The sequence below is a fragment of the Protomyctophum parallelum genome, assembly GCF_964188405.1.
Source record: "Protomyctophum parallelum genome assembly, chromosome: 16".
Lineage (NCBI taxonomy): Eukaryota > Metazoa > Chordata > Actinopteri > Myctophiformes > Myctophidae > Protomyctophum > Protomyctophum parallelum.
The window spans coordinates 48,518,860-48,538,932 of NC_139711.1; the positions used below are offsets into that span (position 1 = coordinate 48,518,860).

Sequence of the window (20,073 nt, forward strand, 5' to 3'; positions counted from 1 at the left end):
TACAGTGAGGGGAAAGGGTGGGGGGGGGATTCATATTTTACAGGGGCCAGTTTCGAATTGCAGCCATCCATAGGTAGCCCTTTGAGAGCGGTTTTGAAGGAGTCATTATTTGTAATTATTATTATTATTATTATTTATTATTATAACCAAGAGTACAGTGTCATAGTCATAGTGAAACAATTTAAAGTAAAAACTGAATTACATGTAAAACCATGAAAACTCATTGTTGACTATAGAGCGCCATCCTGTGGTGATTTAGCGACAATGTAGAACAGTGAATCTACCTTTTCATAATTATATAAAGGTCCATTCTTTATTTATTCATCATCAAATGGACCATTTGATGACTCTGTTTTTGTCAGTGTTGTTTTCGTCGACTAAAACTAAGACAAAAAATGTTCGTCGACTACCTTTTTTCACTGACGAAAACTAAATGGAAACTAAATGAAAACTAAGCTACGATGACTAAAACTAAGACTAAATAAACTGACAATTTCGTCAACAAATAAAAACTAGACTAAAATGTTAGGAAGGGACTAGTGGACAAGAGATCCAGTAGGCCTATAAGTCATTTTACACTTGGTTGCATGCTGAAAAAGTGAAAATAGCCGATCTACAAGCTCACAACGCGTCGCCCTGCGACGCGTTGTGAGCTTGTAGATCGGCTATTTTCAGCAAGTGTAAAAACACTCATTAAGACGGCATCAAGACCCGCCAAAATACATTTTAGTCGACTAAATCAACTGTAGATCGACTAAAATCGTATGACATTTAGTCGACTAAAACTAGACTAACACACTAGAACATTCCGGGTGACTAAAATGTGACTAAAACTAAGTGAAAACTATTCAAGAGACAACGACTAAAACTAAAATAGAAATTTGCTGTCCACAATTCCATGCTGTATTGAGATAACACGCAAACGTTGATGAAAAAATAACAATCCTTCTCTAATTGTGTAGACTTCTAAATTATTGAATGCAGATGTTTAACAATAAGTTTACTCCATTTGGTTTCATTTACGCTCTCAAGAGTTTACAGATCTAAAAAAGGGTCCATTTGGTTACCAACCCTCCATCATTTCATGTCAAGGACCCCCAAATTGACACTAATTAGCCCCCGTGGACCCCCGTTTGAAATGATAGTTCAGGGGGACCCCCATAAGAGAAGAGTTTTACGGCTCTAGCAGTGACTTTCAACCCGTTTAATGTCAAGGACCCCCAGTTTGACATGCATTAGTCTATACGGACCCCCATTTAATGGCATTTCTATCTCTGAGACCCCCAATTTGGCTCTCTGAGCCATAAGGGTCCATTTGGTTTTGGTTCCAGACTATCATTTAGCCCTGGAACCACTGTAGCATGGGGACCCCCTGAAACCCCCTCAAGGACCACCGGTGGTCCCCGGACCACAGGTTGAAGACCACATCATCATGTCCCGGAAGGACGCCAACAACTGCTCTCATTGGCCAGCTAGTTACCATGGCAACACCATGAGCCCCAACAGTCTACGACTTCCTCCTCTTTTTTTGTTTTTGGAGGAACCAACCAACCAACCAGCTCGCCGCGTCCCTCCAGGCCATGGGATGAGATGACTCCAACCAACCAATTAGCTCGCTTCGTCCCTCCGGGCCATGGGATGAGATGACCCCAACCAACCAACCAGCTCGCTGCGTCCCTTCCAGGCCATGGGATCATGAGATGACTCCACCTTTATAAACTTTGCTTCAGTGATTCTGCTTAAAAACACAACAACAGTGATCAGTTCGCACACAACCATTAACCATGAGGCTGTTTGCGTTGTTGTTGTTGTTGTGTGTTTTTGGATTGTCCAACTGTAAATTCTACAGCAAGAAGAGCTCAAATGTCAAGGTAAACATTATGATATATCTTTGTGTTTATATTCACTGTAAACATTGATATCTATATGTTTATATTCACTGTAAACATTTATATCTATATGTGTTTATAAACACTGTAAACATTTATATATATATATGTTTATGTGAAAGTGCACAGTGAAAACTACACTTTGTAATGGTGGCAGAGCCCTGTGAAAGTGCACAGTGGAAACTACATATAACTTTGTAATGGTGGCAGACAGTGCTGTGAAAGTGCACAGTTAAAACTACACTTTGTAATGGTGGCAGACAGCCCTGTGAAAGTGCACAGTGTAAAACTACACTTTGTAATGGTGACAGACAGCCCTGTGAAAGTGCACAGTTAAAACTACACTTTGTAATGGTGACAGACAGCCCTGTGAAAGTGCACAGTTAAAACTACACTTTGTAATGGTGACAGACAGCCCTGTGAAAGTGCACAGTTAAAACTACACTTTGTAATGGTGGTAGACAGCCCTGTGAAAGTGCACAGTTAAAACTACACTTTGTAATGGTGGTAGACAGTCCTGTGAAAGTGCACGGTGAAAACTACACTTTGTAATGGTGGTAGACAGTCCTGTGAAAGTGCACAGTTAAAACTACACTTTGTAATGGTGGTAGACAGTCCTGTGAAAGTGCACAGTGAAAAAGTGTTGTGTTGTGATGTCATGCAGCTCCTGCGTTTCGATTGGAAGAACTGCGGCCAACCGGACGCGCCGGCCTCCATGAAGACTCTGAGCATCTCCCCTGATCCAATCAGCATCCCCGGAGACCTGAACGCCGCCGCCTCTGGCTCCACCTCCGTGGAGCTGTCTGCCCCTCTGGCTGTAAGACACCTGTCTGTCTGTCTGTCTGTCTGTCTGTCTGTCTGTCTGTCTGTCTGTCTGTCTGTCTGTCTGTCTGTCTGTCTGTCTGTCTGTCTGTCTGTCTGTCTGCCCCTCTGGCCGTAAGACACCTGTCTGTCTGTCTGTCTGTCTGTCTGTCTGCCCCTCTGGCCGTAAGACACCTGTCTGTCTGTCTGTCTGTCTGTCTGTTGTTGTGGAACTACTCTGTTGTATTTGTGAAATTGTTATAGGAGAAAAAAACAAACATCTGTAGTTTCAGAGCAATCTGAGAAGAACAAAACAAACATCTGTAGTTTCAGAGATAATAAAACAAACATCTGTAGTTTCAGAGATAATAAAACAAACATCTGTAGTTTCAGAGCAATCTGAGAAGCCGTCGGGGAAATAAAGGAGAAACGGCGCCCTCTACGTTAGTCAGCCAATAGTCTGTCTCCAGAGACTAGCTCTGGTCCATAGCTCTGGATGCAACGGTATTAGAACTATGGACCAGAGGTCACGGTATTAGAGCTATGGACCAGAGGTCACGGTATTAGAGCTATGGATCAGAGGTCACGGTATTAGAGCTATGGACCAGAGCTATGGACCAGAGGTCACGGTATTAGAGCTATGGACCAGAGGTCACGGTATTAGAGCTATGGACCAGAGCTATGGACCAGAGGTCACGGTATTAGAGCTATGGACCAGAGGTCACGGTATTAGAGCTATGGACCAGAGCTATGGACCAGAGGTCACGGTATTAGAGCTATGGACCAGAGCTATGGACCAGAGGTCACGGTATTAGAGCTATGGACCAGAGCTATGGACCAGAGGTCACGGTATTAGAGCTATGGACCAGAGCTATGGACCAGAGGTCACGGTATTAGAGCTATGGTCCAGAGGTCACGGTATTAGAGCTATGGACCAGAGACAGCTATAGTCTCTGGACCATAGAGCTGGTCGACAGCGTGCAGTTCTAGTTGTTGTTTGGTGAAACCAGTTGGAACTGGCCCCTCTTGGGGCAGGCTGTGCGTTCATGTGTTTGGTGAAACCAGTTGAAACTGCCCCCCTTGGGGCAGGCTGTGCGTTCATGTGTTTGGTGAAACCAGTTGGAACTGGCCCCTCTTGGGGCAGGCTGTGCGTTCATGTGTTTGGTGAAACCAGTTGGAACTGGCCCCTTAATGGGGCAGGCTGTGCGTTCATGTGTTTGGTGAAACCAGTTGGAACTGGCCCCTCTTGGGGCAGGCTGTGCGTTCATGTGTTTGGTGAAACCAGTTGGAACTGGCCCCTTAATGGGGCAGGCTGTGCGTTCATGTGTTTGGTGAAACCAGTTGGAACTGGCCCCTTAATGGGGCAGGCTGTGCGTTCATGTGTTTGGTGAAACCAGTTGGAACTGGCCCCTTAATGGGGCAGGCTGTGCGTTCATGTGTTTGGTGAAACCAGTTGGAACTGGCCCCTTAATGGGGCAGGCTGTGCGTTCATGTGTTTGGTGAAACCAGTTGGAACTGGCCCCTCTTGGGGCAGGCTGTGCGTTCATGTGTTTGGTGAAACCAGTTGGAACTGGCCCCCCTTGGGGCAGGCTGTGCGTTCATGCTGCTAATCATGTGAGTTTCAGTTCAACAAAGGACAATTAACTCTTACAACACAGAGACCCCCTAGCCTCGGAAATCCAGGCGTTTTTATTTCCAGGGAGATTTTCTTTTGACATAGAGCAGCGCAAACGTCGATCACTCGATTTCTGATCGTCTGCACCTTTGTTAAATTGACGCACACACACACACACGTACACACACACACACACACACACACACCTCTCTCTCTGTCGCTCTAATTAATTAGTCTCATGTCGCGCAGCTGCGTCTAGATTCTCCCGGTGGATCCTGTCGGGAGCTAGGAACGCTCTCAGAAGCAAAGATTTGAGTTTAAAACGTTCGCTCTGAAAGAATATATATTCAAAGATTTGCAACACATTTTCACAATTTTTCAAAAATAGCAGACCTACAAGCTCGTAGCGCGCCACTCGGTGGCGCGCTACGAGCTTGTAGGTCTGCTATTTTTCAATAGCTAAAGGTATAACATGATGCTTAAAACACCAAACGGGCTTCATGTCTTGAATGGGTTAAAATGCATGTTTACAGTGGCTTATTGGAGTAGAAAAACAGGAAGTGACAGGTTTATTTGAGTAGAGACTGAGGAAGTGAAAACCGTCTGGGTTCGTGTTGTGAAAATCAGTTAAAAGTTTAGCTTCCTCTAAATTTGAACCAACATGTCTACTCCGACATGTAGAAACAAACATGAGGCTTTTTCAGAAAACTGTCATGATGTAGAAGACATTTGTAGAATCTGGTCTCGGGTCCATTATGACAATACAATTTACAATTTAGGCATTTAGCAGACGCTCTTAATCCAGAGCGACTTACAATAATCAAGAACAAAAGCATGGGAATACATCACATAAAAACATTTATCATGAAACATGCGTAAGCTAAGAAAGTAACAGTGGAATATCTATATTATGAGACTATACATATAAACTATATATATATACTACTATGCTATACATATGTACTATGGCGTGCTATGACTATATACAATGCAATTATAGTGCTGTCTACATAACATGCTATAAGTCTGTATCAGATGCTATCTACGTCTACAGAAATGCTATCTAAGGGGGTGGGGTAAGTGCTATACAATAAGACAATAACAGCTACTAGACAACTAGATAAGAACTATCGACATCCTGACCTCAGCAGTCTGCTGTGAACCTTCAACTCCTCACTCACTGTGTTGATCACAAACCAACTAACTCCTCACAATATCACCTCTAATACTAGCCATGTGTTGTATGGAGAATATAGGCTGCTGCCTTCAGGAAGGAGATATGGTGTTACTTCCAGCATACTGTAAAATGACAGTGGCGTTATAATGACTGCATGAGACCGCTGCTCAAAGCCCCACAATGCTGTAGTGCCAGTCCAATGTTTGTAGAAATAAAATGTACCCACTGTAGCCCCGCTGTGCTACGAAACCTGATGTATAGATTTATGTGCAGGTTAACAGGCTCTGAGAACAGCATCGTTGCATCACATTCTAACCCTGCTAAGAGCTCTGTTAGACTATCAACTAAGCTGTGCATCACATTCTAACCCTGCTAAGAGCTCTGTTAGACTATCAACTAAGCTGTGCATCACATTCTAACCCTGCTAAGAGCTCTGTTAGACTATCAACTAAGCTGTGCATCTCATTCTAACCCTGCTAAGAGCTCTGTTAGACTATCAACTAAGCTGTGCATCTCATTCTAACCCTGCTAAGAGCTCTGTCAGACTATCAACTAAGCTGTGCATCACATTCTAACCCTGCTAAGAGCTCTGTTAGACTATCAACTAAGCTGTGCGTCACATTCTAACCCTGCTAAGAGCTCTGTTAGACTATCAACTAAGCTGTGCATCACATTCTAACCCTGCTAAGAGCTCTGTTAGACTATCAACTAAGCTGTGGAGCCACTGGCGTTCTAGCCTGTATGTACAGAGATAAGTCCCCCCCCCCCTGTTTGTTTGTTTATGCTTTGTTTATTTACAGTTTGTTTCCTTTTGTGTTTTTATGTTTCATGTGCTCCGCCCTATGGACCCCCCTGTGAGTGTCTTGAATAAAGTTTGAATTGAAAAATAATAAAATATGGACCATTTTGCGGCCGGCGGCCATGTTTCCATCAGAGTTTGGAAGCGCTCGTTTTGACTAAAGCAGCGTCCTGCTTGCCTCCTGCGTTCTGTGCTAATTCAAAGCAGGTGGTACACATGAGGGCAGTCGAGTGATATCTAACGAGCGCTTCCAAACTGCACCACTTACAGAGTGATCATTCAAGGTACATGAGGGACCTTGATCACTCTGTTCAGGGACCAACAGATCCAGGAACAGCTTCTATCCCACAGCGGTGATCACTCTGTCAGGGACCAACAGATCCAGGAACAGCTTCTATCCCACAGCGGTGATCACTCTGTCAGGGACCAACAGATCCAGGAACAGCTTCTATCCCACAGCGGTAGTTGCACTCAATGCTGCTAAGAAATGAGCCGTTGTTGCGACACATGTTTTTGTTCTTTTCTGCTGTCTTAACGTGCAATAAGGGCTTGTTGTGCCATAACAGCTACAATTACATGTTTGTGCATTAGTGCTACAGGAGTTGTGCGATAACAGCTACAATTACATGTTTGTGCATTAGTGCTACAGGGGTTGTGCGATAACAGCTACAATTACATGTTTGTGCAATAAATATATATATATGCCTATAGTGCAATAACAGGGGTTGTGCAATAACATGAAGTCATGTGTGTTTTGTTTTAGGATGAACTGATCGGTTGGCACTTTTGATTTCGTTGTACACGTTGCAATTAATGACAATTAAAGATCTATCTACTTAGATAAATAATCACCTACAACAAGGACAGGAAGTATAGCTCATAACATGTCTACGGTGGATTTTTATGAAACAAACACGATAAAAAGACGATAATTAGCTCGAATTATACTCTTTCTGTCCTCAAAGTGTTTGTTTGTTTCCGTACAGCTGCAATGTTAGTTTAACGTTGTTTAATACAATTAGATAGGACTTCTCTGATTGGATGACTGGGCTGCCTATGGGAAGTTGCACCTTGCCATCATGACCTTATATGGTTGGATGGCTGCGGTCTGCATTATGGAGAATGAGGTCAGACTGAAGAGGTCTTTTGTCCATCCGTTGACTTTGAGGAAAAATGACCTCCCTCTCTGTCTGTCTCTCTCTCTCTCTCCTCCCTCACCCCCAGGTCAACGTGACCCTAGAGAAGGAGGTCGCAGGGTTCTGGGTGTGTTAATGACTTTCTCTCTCCCCCCAAGGTCAACGTGACCCTAGAAAAAGGTCACAGGGTTCTAGGTGTGTTAATGACCTTTCTCCCCCTCCCCCCCAGGTCAACGTGACCCTAGAGAAGGAGGTCACAGGGTTCTGGGTGTGTTAATGACCTTTCTCCCTCTCCCTCTCCCCCCCAGGTCAACGTGACCCTAGAGAAGGAGGTCACAGGGTTCTGGGTGTGTTAATGACCTTTCTCTCTCTCCCTCTCCCCCCCAGGTCAACGTGACCCTAGAGAAGGAGGTCACAGGGTTCTGGGTGTGTTAATGACCTTTCTCTCTCTCCCTCTCCCCCCCAGGTCAACGTGACCCTAGAGAAGGAGGTCGCAGGGTTCTGGGTGTGTTAATGACCTTTCTCCCTCTCCCTCTCCCCCCCAGGTCAACGTGACCCTAGAGAAGGAGGTCGCAGGGTTCTGGGTGTGTTAATAACCTTTCTCTCTCCCCCCCAGGTCAACGTGACCCTAGAGAAGGAGGTCGCAGGGTTCTGGGTGTGTTAATAACCTTTCTCTCTCCCCCCCAGGTCAACGTGACCCTAGAGAAGGAGGTCGCAGGGTTCTGGGTGTGTTAATGACCTTTCTCTCTCCCCCCCAGGTCAACGTGACCCTAGAGAAGGAGGTCACAGGGTTCTGGGTGTGTTAATGACCTTTCTCCCACTCCCTCTCCCCCCCAAGTCAACGTGACCCTAGAGAAGGAGGTCACAGGGTTCTGGGTGTGTTGATGACCTTTCTCCCCCTCCCCCCCCCCAGGTCAACGTGACCCTAGAGAAGGAGGTCACAGGGTTCTGGGTGTGTTAATGACCTTTCTCTCTCCCCCCCAGGTCAACGTGACCCTAGAGAAGGAGGTCACAGGGTTCTAGGTGTGTTAATGACCTTTCTCCCTCTCCCTCTCCCCCCCAGGTCAACGTGACCCTAGAGAAGGAGGTGGCGGGGTTCTGGGTGAAGGTTCCCTGTCTGGAGGACTTGGGGAGCTGTCATTACCCAGACGCCTGCTCTCTACTGTCCCTGCTGGTTCCCCCTGGTCAGGACTGCCCCGAGCCGCTGCATACCTACGGCCTGCCCTGCCACTGCCCCTTTAAGGCGGTAAGTTAATGGGAACACTGCCCCTTTAAGGCGGTAAGTTAATGGGACACTGCCCCTTTAAGGCGGTAAGTTAATGGGGACACCGCCCCTTTAAGGCGGTAAGTTAATGGGCCACTTCCCCTTTAAGGCGGTAAGTTAATGGGCCACTGTCCCTTTAAGGCGGTAAGTTAATGGGAACACCGCCCCTTTAAGGCGGTAAGTTAATGGGACACTGCCCCTTCAAGGCGGTAAGTTAATGGGACACTGCCCCTTCAAGGCGGTAAGTTAATGGGGACACCGCCCCTTTAAGGCGGTAAGTTAATGGGAACACCGCCCCTTTAAGGCGGTAAGTTAATGGGACCACTGCCCCTTTAAGGCGGTAAGTTAATGGGAACACTGCCCCTTTAAGGCGGTAAGTTAATGGGAACACCGCCCCTTTAATGACTTATTGTTGCATTAACCCATTTTGGGGCGGGAACCCCTTTTGGTGTTAGCATTATGCTACGCTTTAGCTATTGAAAAATATGCTATTTTTGAAAAATCGAAGAACGACTGACATAGAAACATAGCTTTTTCAGAAAACTGTCAGGATGTAGAAGACATTTTTATAATCTGATCTCAGGTCAGAATGGTTAAAGGAATTCTCCTTTAAAGCTGTAAATTCTGACACTGAGGTCAGATCAACGAGCTTTAAGATCTGCTATTTTGCAATAGCTAAAGCATAACATGATGCTTTAAAACACCAAAAGGGGTTAAACCTCTCTCTCACATACAGCGACACACAGTACGACCTAAACCTCTCTCTCTCTCTCGCCCGGCAGGGAACCTACTCTCTCCCCCAATCGGATTTCTACCTGCCGTACATGGACCTGCCCTATTGGCTGACCAACGGGAACTACCGAGTGCAAGGCACCCTGGGTAATCAGGACAACAAGGAACTGGGCTGTCTCAAGGTGGCGTTCTCCCTGCACTCCTACAGCCATAAACACCAGGACGCGGTCTAGGAACTAGTCTATTCTCCCTCCACTCCTACAGCCAGAAGCACCAGGACGCGGTCTAGGAACTAGTCTATTCTCCCTCCACTCCTACAGCCAGAAGCACCAGGACGCGGTCTAGGAACTAGTCTATTCTCCCTTCACTCCTACAGCCATAAACACCAGGACGCGGTCTAGAAACTAGTCTAGGAACTAGTCTACTAACTAGTCTAGAAACTAATCTAGAAACTAGTCTATTCTCCCTTCACTCCTACAGCCATAAACACCCCGACGCGGTCTAGAAACTAGTCTAGGAACTAGTCTACTAACTAGTCTAGAAACTAATCTAGAAACTAGTCTATTCTCCCTTCACTCCAACAGCCATAAACACCCCGACGCGGTCTAGAAACTAGTCTAGGAACTAGTTTCTAAACTAGTTTCTAAACTAGTTTCTAAACTAGTTTAGAAAAAACTAACTAACTAGTTTCTAAACTAGTTTCTAAACTAGTTTAGAAAAAACTAACTAACTAGTTTCTAAACTAGTTTAGAAACTAGCACGTCTTCGGCTGCGCACAGCTTAACCCATTACGAGGTTTCCACTGGGACACACACTGGTCTGATTAACCCATTCTGACCTGAGATCAGATCCATACGAGGTTTCCACTGGGACACACACTGGTCTGATTAAAAACCTGGCATTCATTTTTTTACAATGATGGTATTTAGTTGATAAACCTCGATATAGAGAAGAGCTCTGACTGTCAAAGATAAACCTCTATATAGAGAAGAGCTCTGACTGTCAAAGATAAACCTCTATATAGAGAAGAGCTCTGACTGTCAAAGATAAACCTCGATATAGAGAAGAGCTCTGACTGTCAAAGATAAACCTCGATATAGGGTTAAAATATGACCAATATATATGGGGAAAAGGGTTAAAATATGACCAATATGGGGAAAAGGGTTTTAAGACCAATATCTGTGTCTAAAACACAAGGCTTGTGTTTCTAATCTATGTAAAAACAGATTGTGGTATAATCAGTTCATGCTCTTTAAATTCAGCGCCACCTGGTGGTCACCAGTTTAGGCTCTGAGTGCCAATTCTCTGAGTGCCAATTCTCAAAAAAATGTAAGAATTAAAAAAACAAAAACAAAAAACATTACTTAATAGGCAATTAGACGTCTTGACGTTGTTGGCTACTAAACAGTTTTAACAATGATGTAAATATTATTATTATTATTGTGAGGATTTATTTTTTTGATTATTTTATTTTTTCTTAATACTGTAAAAGTGCCTGAAGGTGATTGGTTGGTTTCACTGCTGCTGTGATGAATCCAGGGAGGTGATTGGCTATTTTATTTTATTTTAATGAATGTATTAATGTTGAATTAATGAATTGAGGCAAATTAAGGCTTTTTTTTAAACTATGATTTCAATTTCAATCATTTTACGAGGGAATTTAAAGTGCTGAACCATGTTTTATTTTATTTAGATCATTGAGACAGAATCATGTTTTATCTAGATTATTAAGATGTCATTGAGACAGAATCATGCTACTGAATCTTTTTTATATTAAATAGTGTACCGTTTAAAAATAAAGATATAGCTTGTATCATGTCTCTAGTTGTATTCTTTCTGTCTGAAGATGGAGTGTTATAATATGCTAAGGAATTAAGTATTCAATATTACAATTTACAATTTACAATTTAGGCATTTAGCAGACGCTCTTAATCCAGAGCGACTTACATTTAAGCAAGAACAAAAGCATGGGAATACATCACATAAAAGCATTTATCAATATCATGAAACATGCGTAAGCTAAGAAAGTAACAGTGGAATATCTATATAATGAAACTATACATACACTATACATATAAACTATACATATTTACTACTATGCTATACATATGTACTATGGCGTGCTATAACTATATACAATACAATTATAGTGCTGTCTACATAACATGCTATAAGTCTGTGTCAAATGCTATCTAAGCCAACAGAAATGCTATCTAAGGGGTTAGGGTAAGTGCTAAGGGCCATGATGGAGTCTGAAAAGGTGGGTTTTCAGGCTACGGCGGAAGATTGGGAGTGATGCTGCAGTTCTGACTGCAATGGGAAGTGCATTCCACAGTTTTGGAGCCAGAAGGGAGAAGAGTTTGGGACGTGTGGAGCGTTGTTGTCCCGGCGTTTTTATATTCGATCAATCTGGCCAGTTAGTGGTAAAATGATCCAATATGAAAATTAACAATGATATACTAGGTTCAAGGTTGTCGTATTTGTACCATTTCTACTACCACTAACTCACTCACAACACAAACAAAATGATTTTAAAGCTCAATGTTAAACATAAGCCAAATCTAGGTTTTGCTGCCACCCTGTGGTGATAACGGCACATTGCAGAGTGCATAAACCCTGCTTCATGTTGCAGTGTTGTAACTTGTGATTGGTTGTTTTCAAAGCAATAAGCTCCAACTATGAAAGCTACGAGTGAGACGATATTAAAGTGTAAATGTTGATACTGTACTTGTTTTATACATTATAATAACAGCTGTCATTCACTCCAGTCAGTAGAACTTTCCACAATGCATTAAAACTAAAACTGTTTTATTTGATACTGTACACACACAATTATTATTTTACAAAAGTAAAAAAATAAATCACACCCGTGTGAACTGAGGGGCGCTATTATCATCGTACATCACCGTTCTCCATCCATTGTCAACGGACACCGATATAAAAATATACAAAATATGACCAAACGTTTGGTGTATCTCTAACTTCCAAATGTTGGGCGTAGAGGTCTGACTTCCAAACGGTGGGCGTATCTCCGACTGTTCAGTAAACTTTTGACCTACGACAAAGAAAGAGAAAAACACAAAACAACATAATTACAAAAATTATGATTTTGATTTTGTTTTGTGGCATAAATCAGTGCTATTGAACACCCTTTACGTCTGTGTGTTGTTCCATAAATCAGTGCTATTGAACACCCTTTACGTCTGTGTGTTGTTTCATAAATCAGTGCTATTGAACACCCTTTACGTCTGTGTGTTGTTTGGAAAATATTGAACCAGTGGAAAGTAGTAAAAAGTGCTTTGAACAAAACCTCTGAACTCCATTGGACCCTCAAAATGTCTGCTAAAGCAACTAACTCCACCACCTCTCCCCCTCTCATGGAAGTAATTGCCAATATATAAAGTTACAACATCAACTTTGATGAGGCTGTATTGCTTTGTTATAATATAAGGTTTTCTTGGACATTTTGGAGATATCTTATAATAATAGTTATATTATAAACCTAGAGAAGGTAATAATGGACACTTTAGCTATTGAGAAATAGCAGATCTACAAGCTTATAGCGCGCTACGAGCTTGTAGGTCTGCTATTTTAGCAAAATCCTGAAAATGTGGCTGCAAATGTTTGAATATGATATTCTTTCAGAGCGTTCGTTTTTAGCTCAAATATTTGTTTCTGCGGTGTCCCTGGAACTCTAACATTACACCTATCTACATGTTTAAGCATTTATTTCATATTTACATGTCTTCTGTGGACTCTAACATTACACCTATAGCTACATGTTTAAGCATTTATTTCATATTTACATGTCTTCTGTGGTCTCTAACATTACACCTAGCTACATGTTTAAGCATTTATTTCATATTTACATGTCTTCTGTGGTCTCTAACATTACACCTAGCTACATGTTTAAGCATTTATTTCATATTTACATGTCTTCTGTGGTCTCTAACATTACACCTATAGCTACATGTTTAAGCATTTATTTCATATTTACATGTCTTCTGTGGTCTCTAACATTACACCTAGCTACATGTTTAAGCATTTATTTCATATTTACATGTCTTCTGTGGTCTCTAACATTACACCTAGCTACATGTTTAAGCATTTATTTCATATTTACATGTCTTATGTGGACTCTAACATTACACCTAGCTACATGTTTAAGCATTTATTTCATATTTACATGTCTTCTGTGGTCTCTAACATTACACCTAGCTGCCTACATGTTTAAGCATTTATTTCATATTTACATGTCTTCTGTGGACTCCAACATTACACCTAGCTACATGTTTAAGCATTTATTTCATATTTACATGTCTTCTGTGGTCTCTAACATTACACCTATAGCTACATGTTTAAGCATTTATTTCATATTTACATGTCTTCTGTGGTCTCCAACATTACACCTAGCTACATGTTTAAGCATTTATTTCATATTTACATGTCTTCTGTGGTCTCTAACATTACACCTATAGCTACATGTTTAAGCATTTATTTCATATTTACATATCTTCTGTGGTCTCTAACATTACACCTAGCTACATGTTTAAGCATTTATTTCATATTTACATGTCTTCTGTGGTCTCTAACATTACACCTATAGCTACATGTTTAAGCATTTATTTCATATTTACATGTCTTCTGTGGTCTCTAACATTACACCTAGCTACATGTTTAAGCATTTATTTCATATTTACATGTCTTCTGTGGTCTCTAACATTACACCTATAGCTACATGTTTAAGCATTTATTTCATATTTACATGTCTTCTGTGGTCTCTAACATTACACCTATAGCTACATGTTTAAGCATTTATTTCATATTTACATATCTTCTGTGGTCTCTAACATTACACCTAGCTACATGTTTAAGCATTTATTTCATATTTACATGTCTTCTGTGGTCTCTAACATTACACCTATAGCTACATGTTTAAGCATTTATTTCATATTTACATGTCTTCTGTGGTCTCTAACATTACACCTAGCTACATGTTTAAGCATTTATTTCATATTTACATGTCTTCTGTGGTCTCTAACATTACACCTATAGCTACATGTTTAAGCATTTATTTCATATTTACATGTCTTCTGTGGTCTCTAACATTACACCTATAGCTACATGTTTAAGCATTTATTTCATATTTACATGTCTTCTGTGGTCTCTAACATTACACCTAGCTACATGTTTAAGCATTTATTTCATATTTACATGTCTTCTGTGGTCTCTAACATTACACCTATAGCTACATGTTTAAGCATTTATTTCATATTTACATGTCTTCTGTGGTCTCTAACATTACACCTAGCTACATGTTTAAGCATTTATTTCATATTTACATGTCTTCTGTGGTCTCTAACATTACACCTATAGCTACATGTTTAAGCATTTATTTCATATTTACATGTCTTCTGTGGTCTCTAACCTAGCTACATGGACCTCATGAGGCTTTTCAGAAAACTGTCAGGATTTAGAAGACATCGTTCCTGCAGGTCAGAATGGGTTAATAGTTATATTTACCTAGAGAATGTAACGATATTGACCAGTCCCAGTAATAACTCCAGACAGTAGAAACAGTTATATTTACCTAGAGAATGTAACGATACAGACCAGTCCCAGTAATAACTCCAGACAGTAGAAGCAGAGTTAATAGTTATATTTACCTAGAGAATGTAACGATACAGACCAGTCCCAGTAGTAACTCTACAGTAGAAACAGTTATATTTACCTAGAGAATGTAACCATACAGACCAGTCCCAGTAATAACCCCAGACAGTAGAAACAGTTATATTTACCTAGAGAATGTAACGATACAGACCAGTCCCAGTAGTAACTCCAGACAGTAGAAACAGTTATATTTACCTAGAGAATGTAACGATACAGACCAGTCCCAGTAATAACTCTACAGTAGAAACAGTTATATTTACCTAGAGAATGTAACCATACAGACCAGTCCCAGTAGTAACTCCAGACAGTAGAAACAGTTATATTTACCTAGAGAATGTAGCGATACAGACCAGTCCCAGTAGTAACTCCAGACAGTAGAAACAGTTATATTTACCTAGAGAATGTAACGATACAGACCAGTCCCAGTAATAACTCTACAGTAGAAACAGTTATATTTACCTAGAGAATGTAACGATACAGACCAGTCCCAGTAGTAACTCCAGACAGTAGAAATAGTTATATTTACCTAGAGAATGTAGCGATACAGACCAGTCCCAGTAATAACTCCAGACAGTAGAAACAGTTATATTTACCTAGAGAATGTAACCATACAGACCAGCCCCAGTAATAACTCCAGACAGTAGAAACAGTTATATTTACCTAGAGAATGTAACCATACAGACCAGTCCCAGTAGTAACTCTACAGTAGAAACAGTTATATTTACCTAGAGAATGTAACGATACAGACCAGTCCCAGTAGTAACTCTACAGTAGAAACAGAGTTAATAGTTATATTTACCTAGAGAATGTAACCATACAGACCAGCCCCAGTAATAACTCCAGACAGTAGAAACAGTTATATTTACCTAGAGAATGTAACGATACAGACCAGTCCCAGTAGTAACTCCAGACAGTAGAAACAGTTATATTTACCTAGAGAATGTAACGATACAGACCAGTCCCAGTAGTAACTCTACAGTAGAAACAGTTATATTTACCTAGAGAATGTAACGATACAGACCAGTCCCAGTAATAACTCCAGACAGTAGAAACAGTTATATTTACCTAGAGAACGTAACGATACAGACCAGTCCCAGTAATAACTCTACAGTAGAAACAGTTATATTTACCTAGAGAATGTAACGATACAGACCAGTCCCAGTAGTAACTCTACAGTAGAAACAGTTATATTTACCTAGAGAATGTAAGGATACAGACCAGTCCCAGTAGTAACTCTACAGTAGAAACAGTTATATTTACCTAGAGAATGTAAGGATACAGACCAGTCCCAGTAGTAACTCTACAGTAGAAACAGTTATATTTACCTAGAGAATGTAACGATACAGACCAGTCCCAGTAATAACTCCAGACAGTAGAAACAGTTATATTTACCTAGAGAATGTAACGATATTGACCAGTCCCAGTAATAACTCCAGACAGTAGAAACAGTTATATTTACCTAGAGAATGTAACGATATTGACCAGTCCCAGTAGTAACTCTACAGTAGAAACAGTTATATTTACCTAGAGAATGTAACGATACAGACCAGTCCCAGTAATAACTCCAGACAGTAGAAACAGTTATATTTACCTAGAGAATGTAACGATACAGACCAGTCCCAGTAGTAACTCTACAGTAGAAACAGTTATATTTACCTAGAGAATGTAACGATATTGACCAGTCCCAGTAATAACTCCAGACAGTAGAAACAGTTATATTTACCTAGAGAATGTAACGATATTGACCAGTCCCAGTAATAACTCCAGACAGTAGAAACAGTTATATTTACCTAGAGAATGTAACGATACAGACCAGTCCCAGTAGTAACTCTACAGTAGAAACAGTTATATTTACCTAGAGAATGTAACGATATTGACCAGTCCCAGTAATAACTCCAGACAGTAGAAACAGTTATATTTACCTAGAGAATGTAACCATACAGACCAGTCCCAGTAGTAACTCTACAGTAGAAACAGTTATATTTACCTAGAGAATGTAACGATATTGACCAGTCCCAGTAATAACTCCAGACAGTAGAAACAGTTATATTTACCTAGAGAATGTAACCATACAGACCAGTCCCAGTAGTAACTCTACAGTAGAAACAGTTATATTTACCTAGAGAATGTAACGATATTGACCAGTCCCAGTAATAACTCCAGACAGTAGAAACAGTTATATTTACCTAGAGAATGTAACGATACAGACCAGTCCCAGTAATAACTCTACAGTAGAAACAGTTATATTTACCTAGAGAATGTAACGATACAGACCAGTCCCAGTAGTAACTCTACAGTAGAAACAGTTATATTTACCTAGAGAATGTAACGATACAGACCAGTCCCAGTAATAACTCTACAGTAGAAACAGTTATATTTACCTAGAGAATGTAACGATATTGACCAGTCCCAGTAATAACTCTACAGTAGAAACAGTTATATTTACCTAGAGAATGTAACGATATTGACCAGTCCCAGTAATAACTCTACAGTAGAAACAGTTATATTTACCTAGAGAATGTAACCATACAGACCAGTCCCAGTAGTAACTCCAGACAGTAGAAACAGAGTTAATAGTTATATTTACCTAGAGAATGTAACGATATTGACCAGTCCCAGTAGTAACTCTACAGTAGAAACAGTTATATTTACCTAGAGAATGTAACGATACAGACCAGTCCCAGTAGTAACTCTACAGTAGAAACAGTTATATTTACCTAGAGAATGTAACGATACAGACCAGTCCCAGTAATAACTCTACAGTAGAAACAGTTATATTTACCTAGAGAATGTAACGATACAGACCAGTCCCAGTAGTAACTCTACAGTAGAAACAGTTATATTTACCTAGAGAATGTAACGATATTGACCAGTCCCAGTAATAACTCTACAGTAGAAACAGTTATATTTACCTAGAGAATGTAACCATACAGACCAGTCCCAGTAGTAACTCTACAGTAGAAACAGTTATATTTACCTAGAGAATGTAACGATACAGACCAGTCCCAGTAGTAACTCTACAGTAGAAACAGAGTTAACAGTTATATTTACCTAGAGAACGTAACGATACAGACCAGTCCCAGTAGTAACTCTACAGTAGAAACAGTTATATTTACCTAGAGAACGTAACGATACAGACCAGTCCCAGTAGTAACTCTACAGTAGAAACAGTTATATTTACCTAGAGAACGTAACGATACAGACCAGTCCCAGTAGTAACTCCAGACAGTAGAAACAGAGTTAACAGTTATATTTACCTAGAGAACGTAACGATACAGACCAGCCCCAGTAGTAACTCTACAGTAGAAACAGTTATATTTACCTAGAGAATGTAACGATACAGACCAGTCCCAGTAGTAACTCTACAGTAGAAACAGTTATATTTACCTAGAGAACGTAACGATACAGACCAGCCCCAGTAGTAACTCTACAGTAGAAACAGTTATATTTACCTAGAGAATGTAACGATACAGACCAGCCCCAGTAGTAACTCTACAGTAGAAACAGTTATATTTACCTAGAGAATGTAACGATACAGACCAGTCCCAGTAATAACTCTACAGTAGAAACAGTTATATTTACCTAGAGAATGTAACGATACAGACCAGTCCCAGTAGTAACTCTACAGTAGAAACAGTTATATTTACCTAGAGAACGTAACGATACAGACCAGTCCCAGTAATAACTCTACAGTAGAAACAGAGCATTAATAGTTATATTTACCTAGAGAATGTAACGATACAGACCAGTCCCAGTAGTAAACAGTTATATTTACCTAGAGAATGTAACGATACAGACCAGTCCCAGTAGTAACTCCAGACAGTAGAAGCAGAGCATCGCTGCGTTCAGGATCATCTCCAGCCTCAGAACGAAGGTCTGCAGCAGCATGTAGTACCCGGCCAGCGCAGCAGAGGGCGCCAGAACCAACACGGACACGCCGCTGGCCAGGGAGCGCTCGCACAGGTTGCCTTTGGAAGCTGCGCACCCAATGAGAAATGAGCACGTTTATATTGGAACCAATCACAGCAGGTAGCCTTTAGAAGAAATGACCACGTTTAGAAACCAATCGGCTCTGTCTATCCATTTGTTAGCCACGGCCCAGGATGGACCTCTGAGCCCCAGGATGGACCTCTGAGCCCCAGGATGGACCGCTGAGCCACGGCCCAGGATGGACCTCTGAGCCCCAGGATGGACCTCTGAGCCCCAGGATGGACCTCTGAGCACCAGGATGGACCTCTGAGCCCCAGGATGGACCTCTGATCCCCAGGATGGACCTCTGAGCCAGTTTTCTCTTTTCTGACCCCTCAATGTCGTAACTGTGTCTTAATCTATGGCTCTGGTCACATAATTCACATTCTTACAGGCAGGGACAGTAACTGTACTGTAGTCTACCTGTTCATGTTTAATTCTAATAACATCACATTCTTACAGACAGGGACAGTAACTGTACTGTAGTCTACCTGTTCATGTTTTATTCTAATAACATCACATTCTTACAGACAGGGACAGTAACTGTACTGTAGTCTACCTGTTCATGTTTTTAATTCTAATAACATCACATTCTTACAGACAGGGACAGTAACTGTACTGTAGTCTACCTGTTCATGTTTTATTCTAATAACATCACCTTCTTACAGACAGTAACTGTACTGTAGTCTACCTGTTCATGTTTTTAATTCTAATAACATCACATTCTTACAGACAGGGACAGTAACTGTACTGTAGTCTACCTGTTCATGTTTTATTCTAATAACATCACATTCTTACAGACAGGGACAGTAACTGTACTGTAGTCTACCTGTTCATGTTTTTAATTCCAATAACATCACATTCTTACAGACAGGGACAGTAACTGTACTGTAGTCTACCTGTTCATGTTTTTAATTCTAATAACATCACATTCTTACAGACAGGGACAGTAACTGTACTGTAGTCTACCTGTTCATGTTTTTAATTCTAATAACATCACATTCTTACAGACAGTAACTGT

The 20,073-nt window shown here is 41.0% G+C and overlaps 2 protein-coding genes across 2 annotated transcripts in view; one reads left to right on the plus strand and one right to left on the minus strand.

Annotated features, from left to right (window-relative positions):
* Positions 1-1,748: 1,748 nt before the first annotated feature.
* On the plus strand, positions 1,749-11,128 carry gm2a (ganglioside GM2 activator). Its single transcript, XM_083786573.1, has 4 exons — positions 1,749-1,871; positions 2,554-2,706; positions 8,481-8,663; positions 9,464-11,128. Exons 1-4 carry the CDS (start codon positions 1,785-1,787, stop codon positions 9,644-9,646), a joined length of 606 nt encoding a protein of 201 aa, XP_083642699.1. The 5' UTR covers positions 1,749-1,784; the 3' UTR covers positions 9,647-11,128.
* Positions 11,129-12,388: 1,260 nt separating this feature from the next.
* Positions 12,389-20,073, minus strand: part of LOC310873864 (transmembrane protein 216-like) — a gene marked incomplete at its 5' end in the record, with an annotated part of 22,828 nt that continues 15,143 nt past the window's right edge. Inside the window, 2 exons of the mRNA XM_083786419.1 lie at positions 12,389-12,468; positions 18,859-19,060. Coding sequence (XP_083642545.1) covers positions 12,453-12,468; positions 18,859-19,060 — 218 coding nt within the window. The 3' untranslated portion in view covers positions 12,389-12,452. The remainder of the gene's footprint in view (positions 12,469-18,858; positions 19,061-20,073) is intronic.

What these genes read in the sequence shown, in the direction of transcription:
- gm2a (XM_083786573.1), top strand. Translation starts at nt 1,785, where the DNA reads ATGAGGCTGTTTGCGTTGTTGTTGTTGTTGTGTGTTTTTGGATTGTCC. An exon ending in AGCTGTCTGCCCCTCTGGCT is followed by an intron (nt 2,707 to 8,480) that starts GTAAGACACCTG and finishes TCTCCCCCCCAG; the next exon opens with GTCAACGTGACCCTAGAGAA. An exon ending in GCCACTGCCCCTTTAAGGCG is followed by an intron (nt 8,664 to 9,463) that starts GTAAGTTAATGG and finishes CTCGCCCGGCAG; the next exon opens with GGAACCTACTCTCTCCCCCA.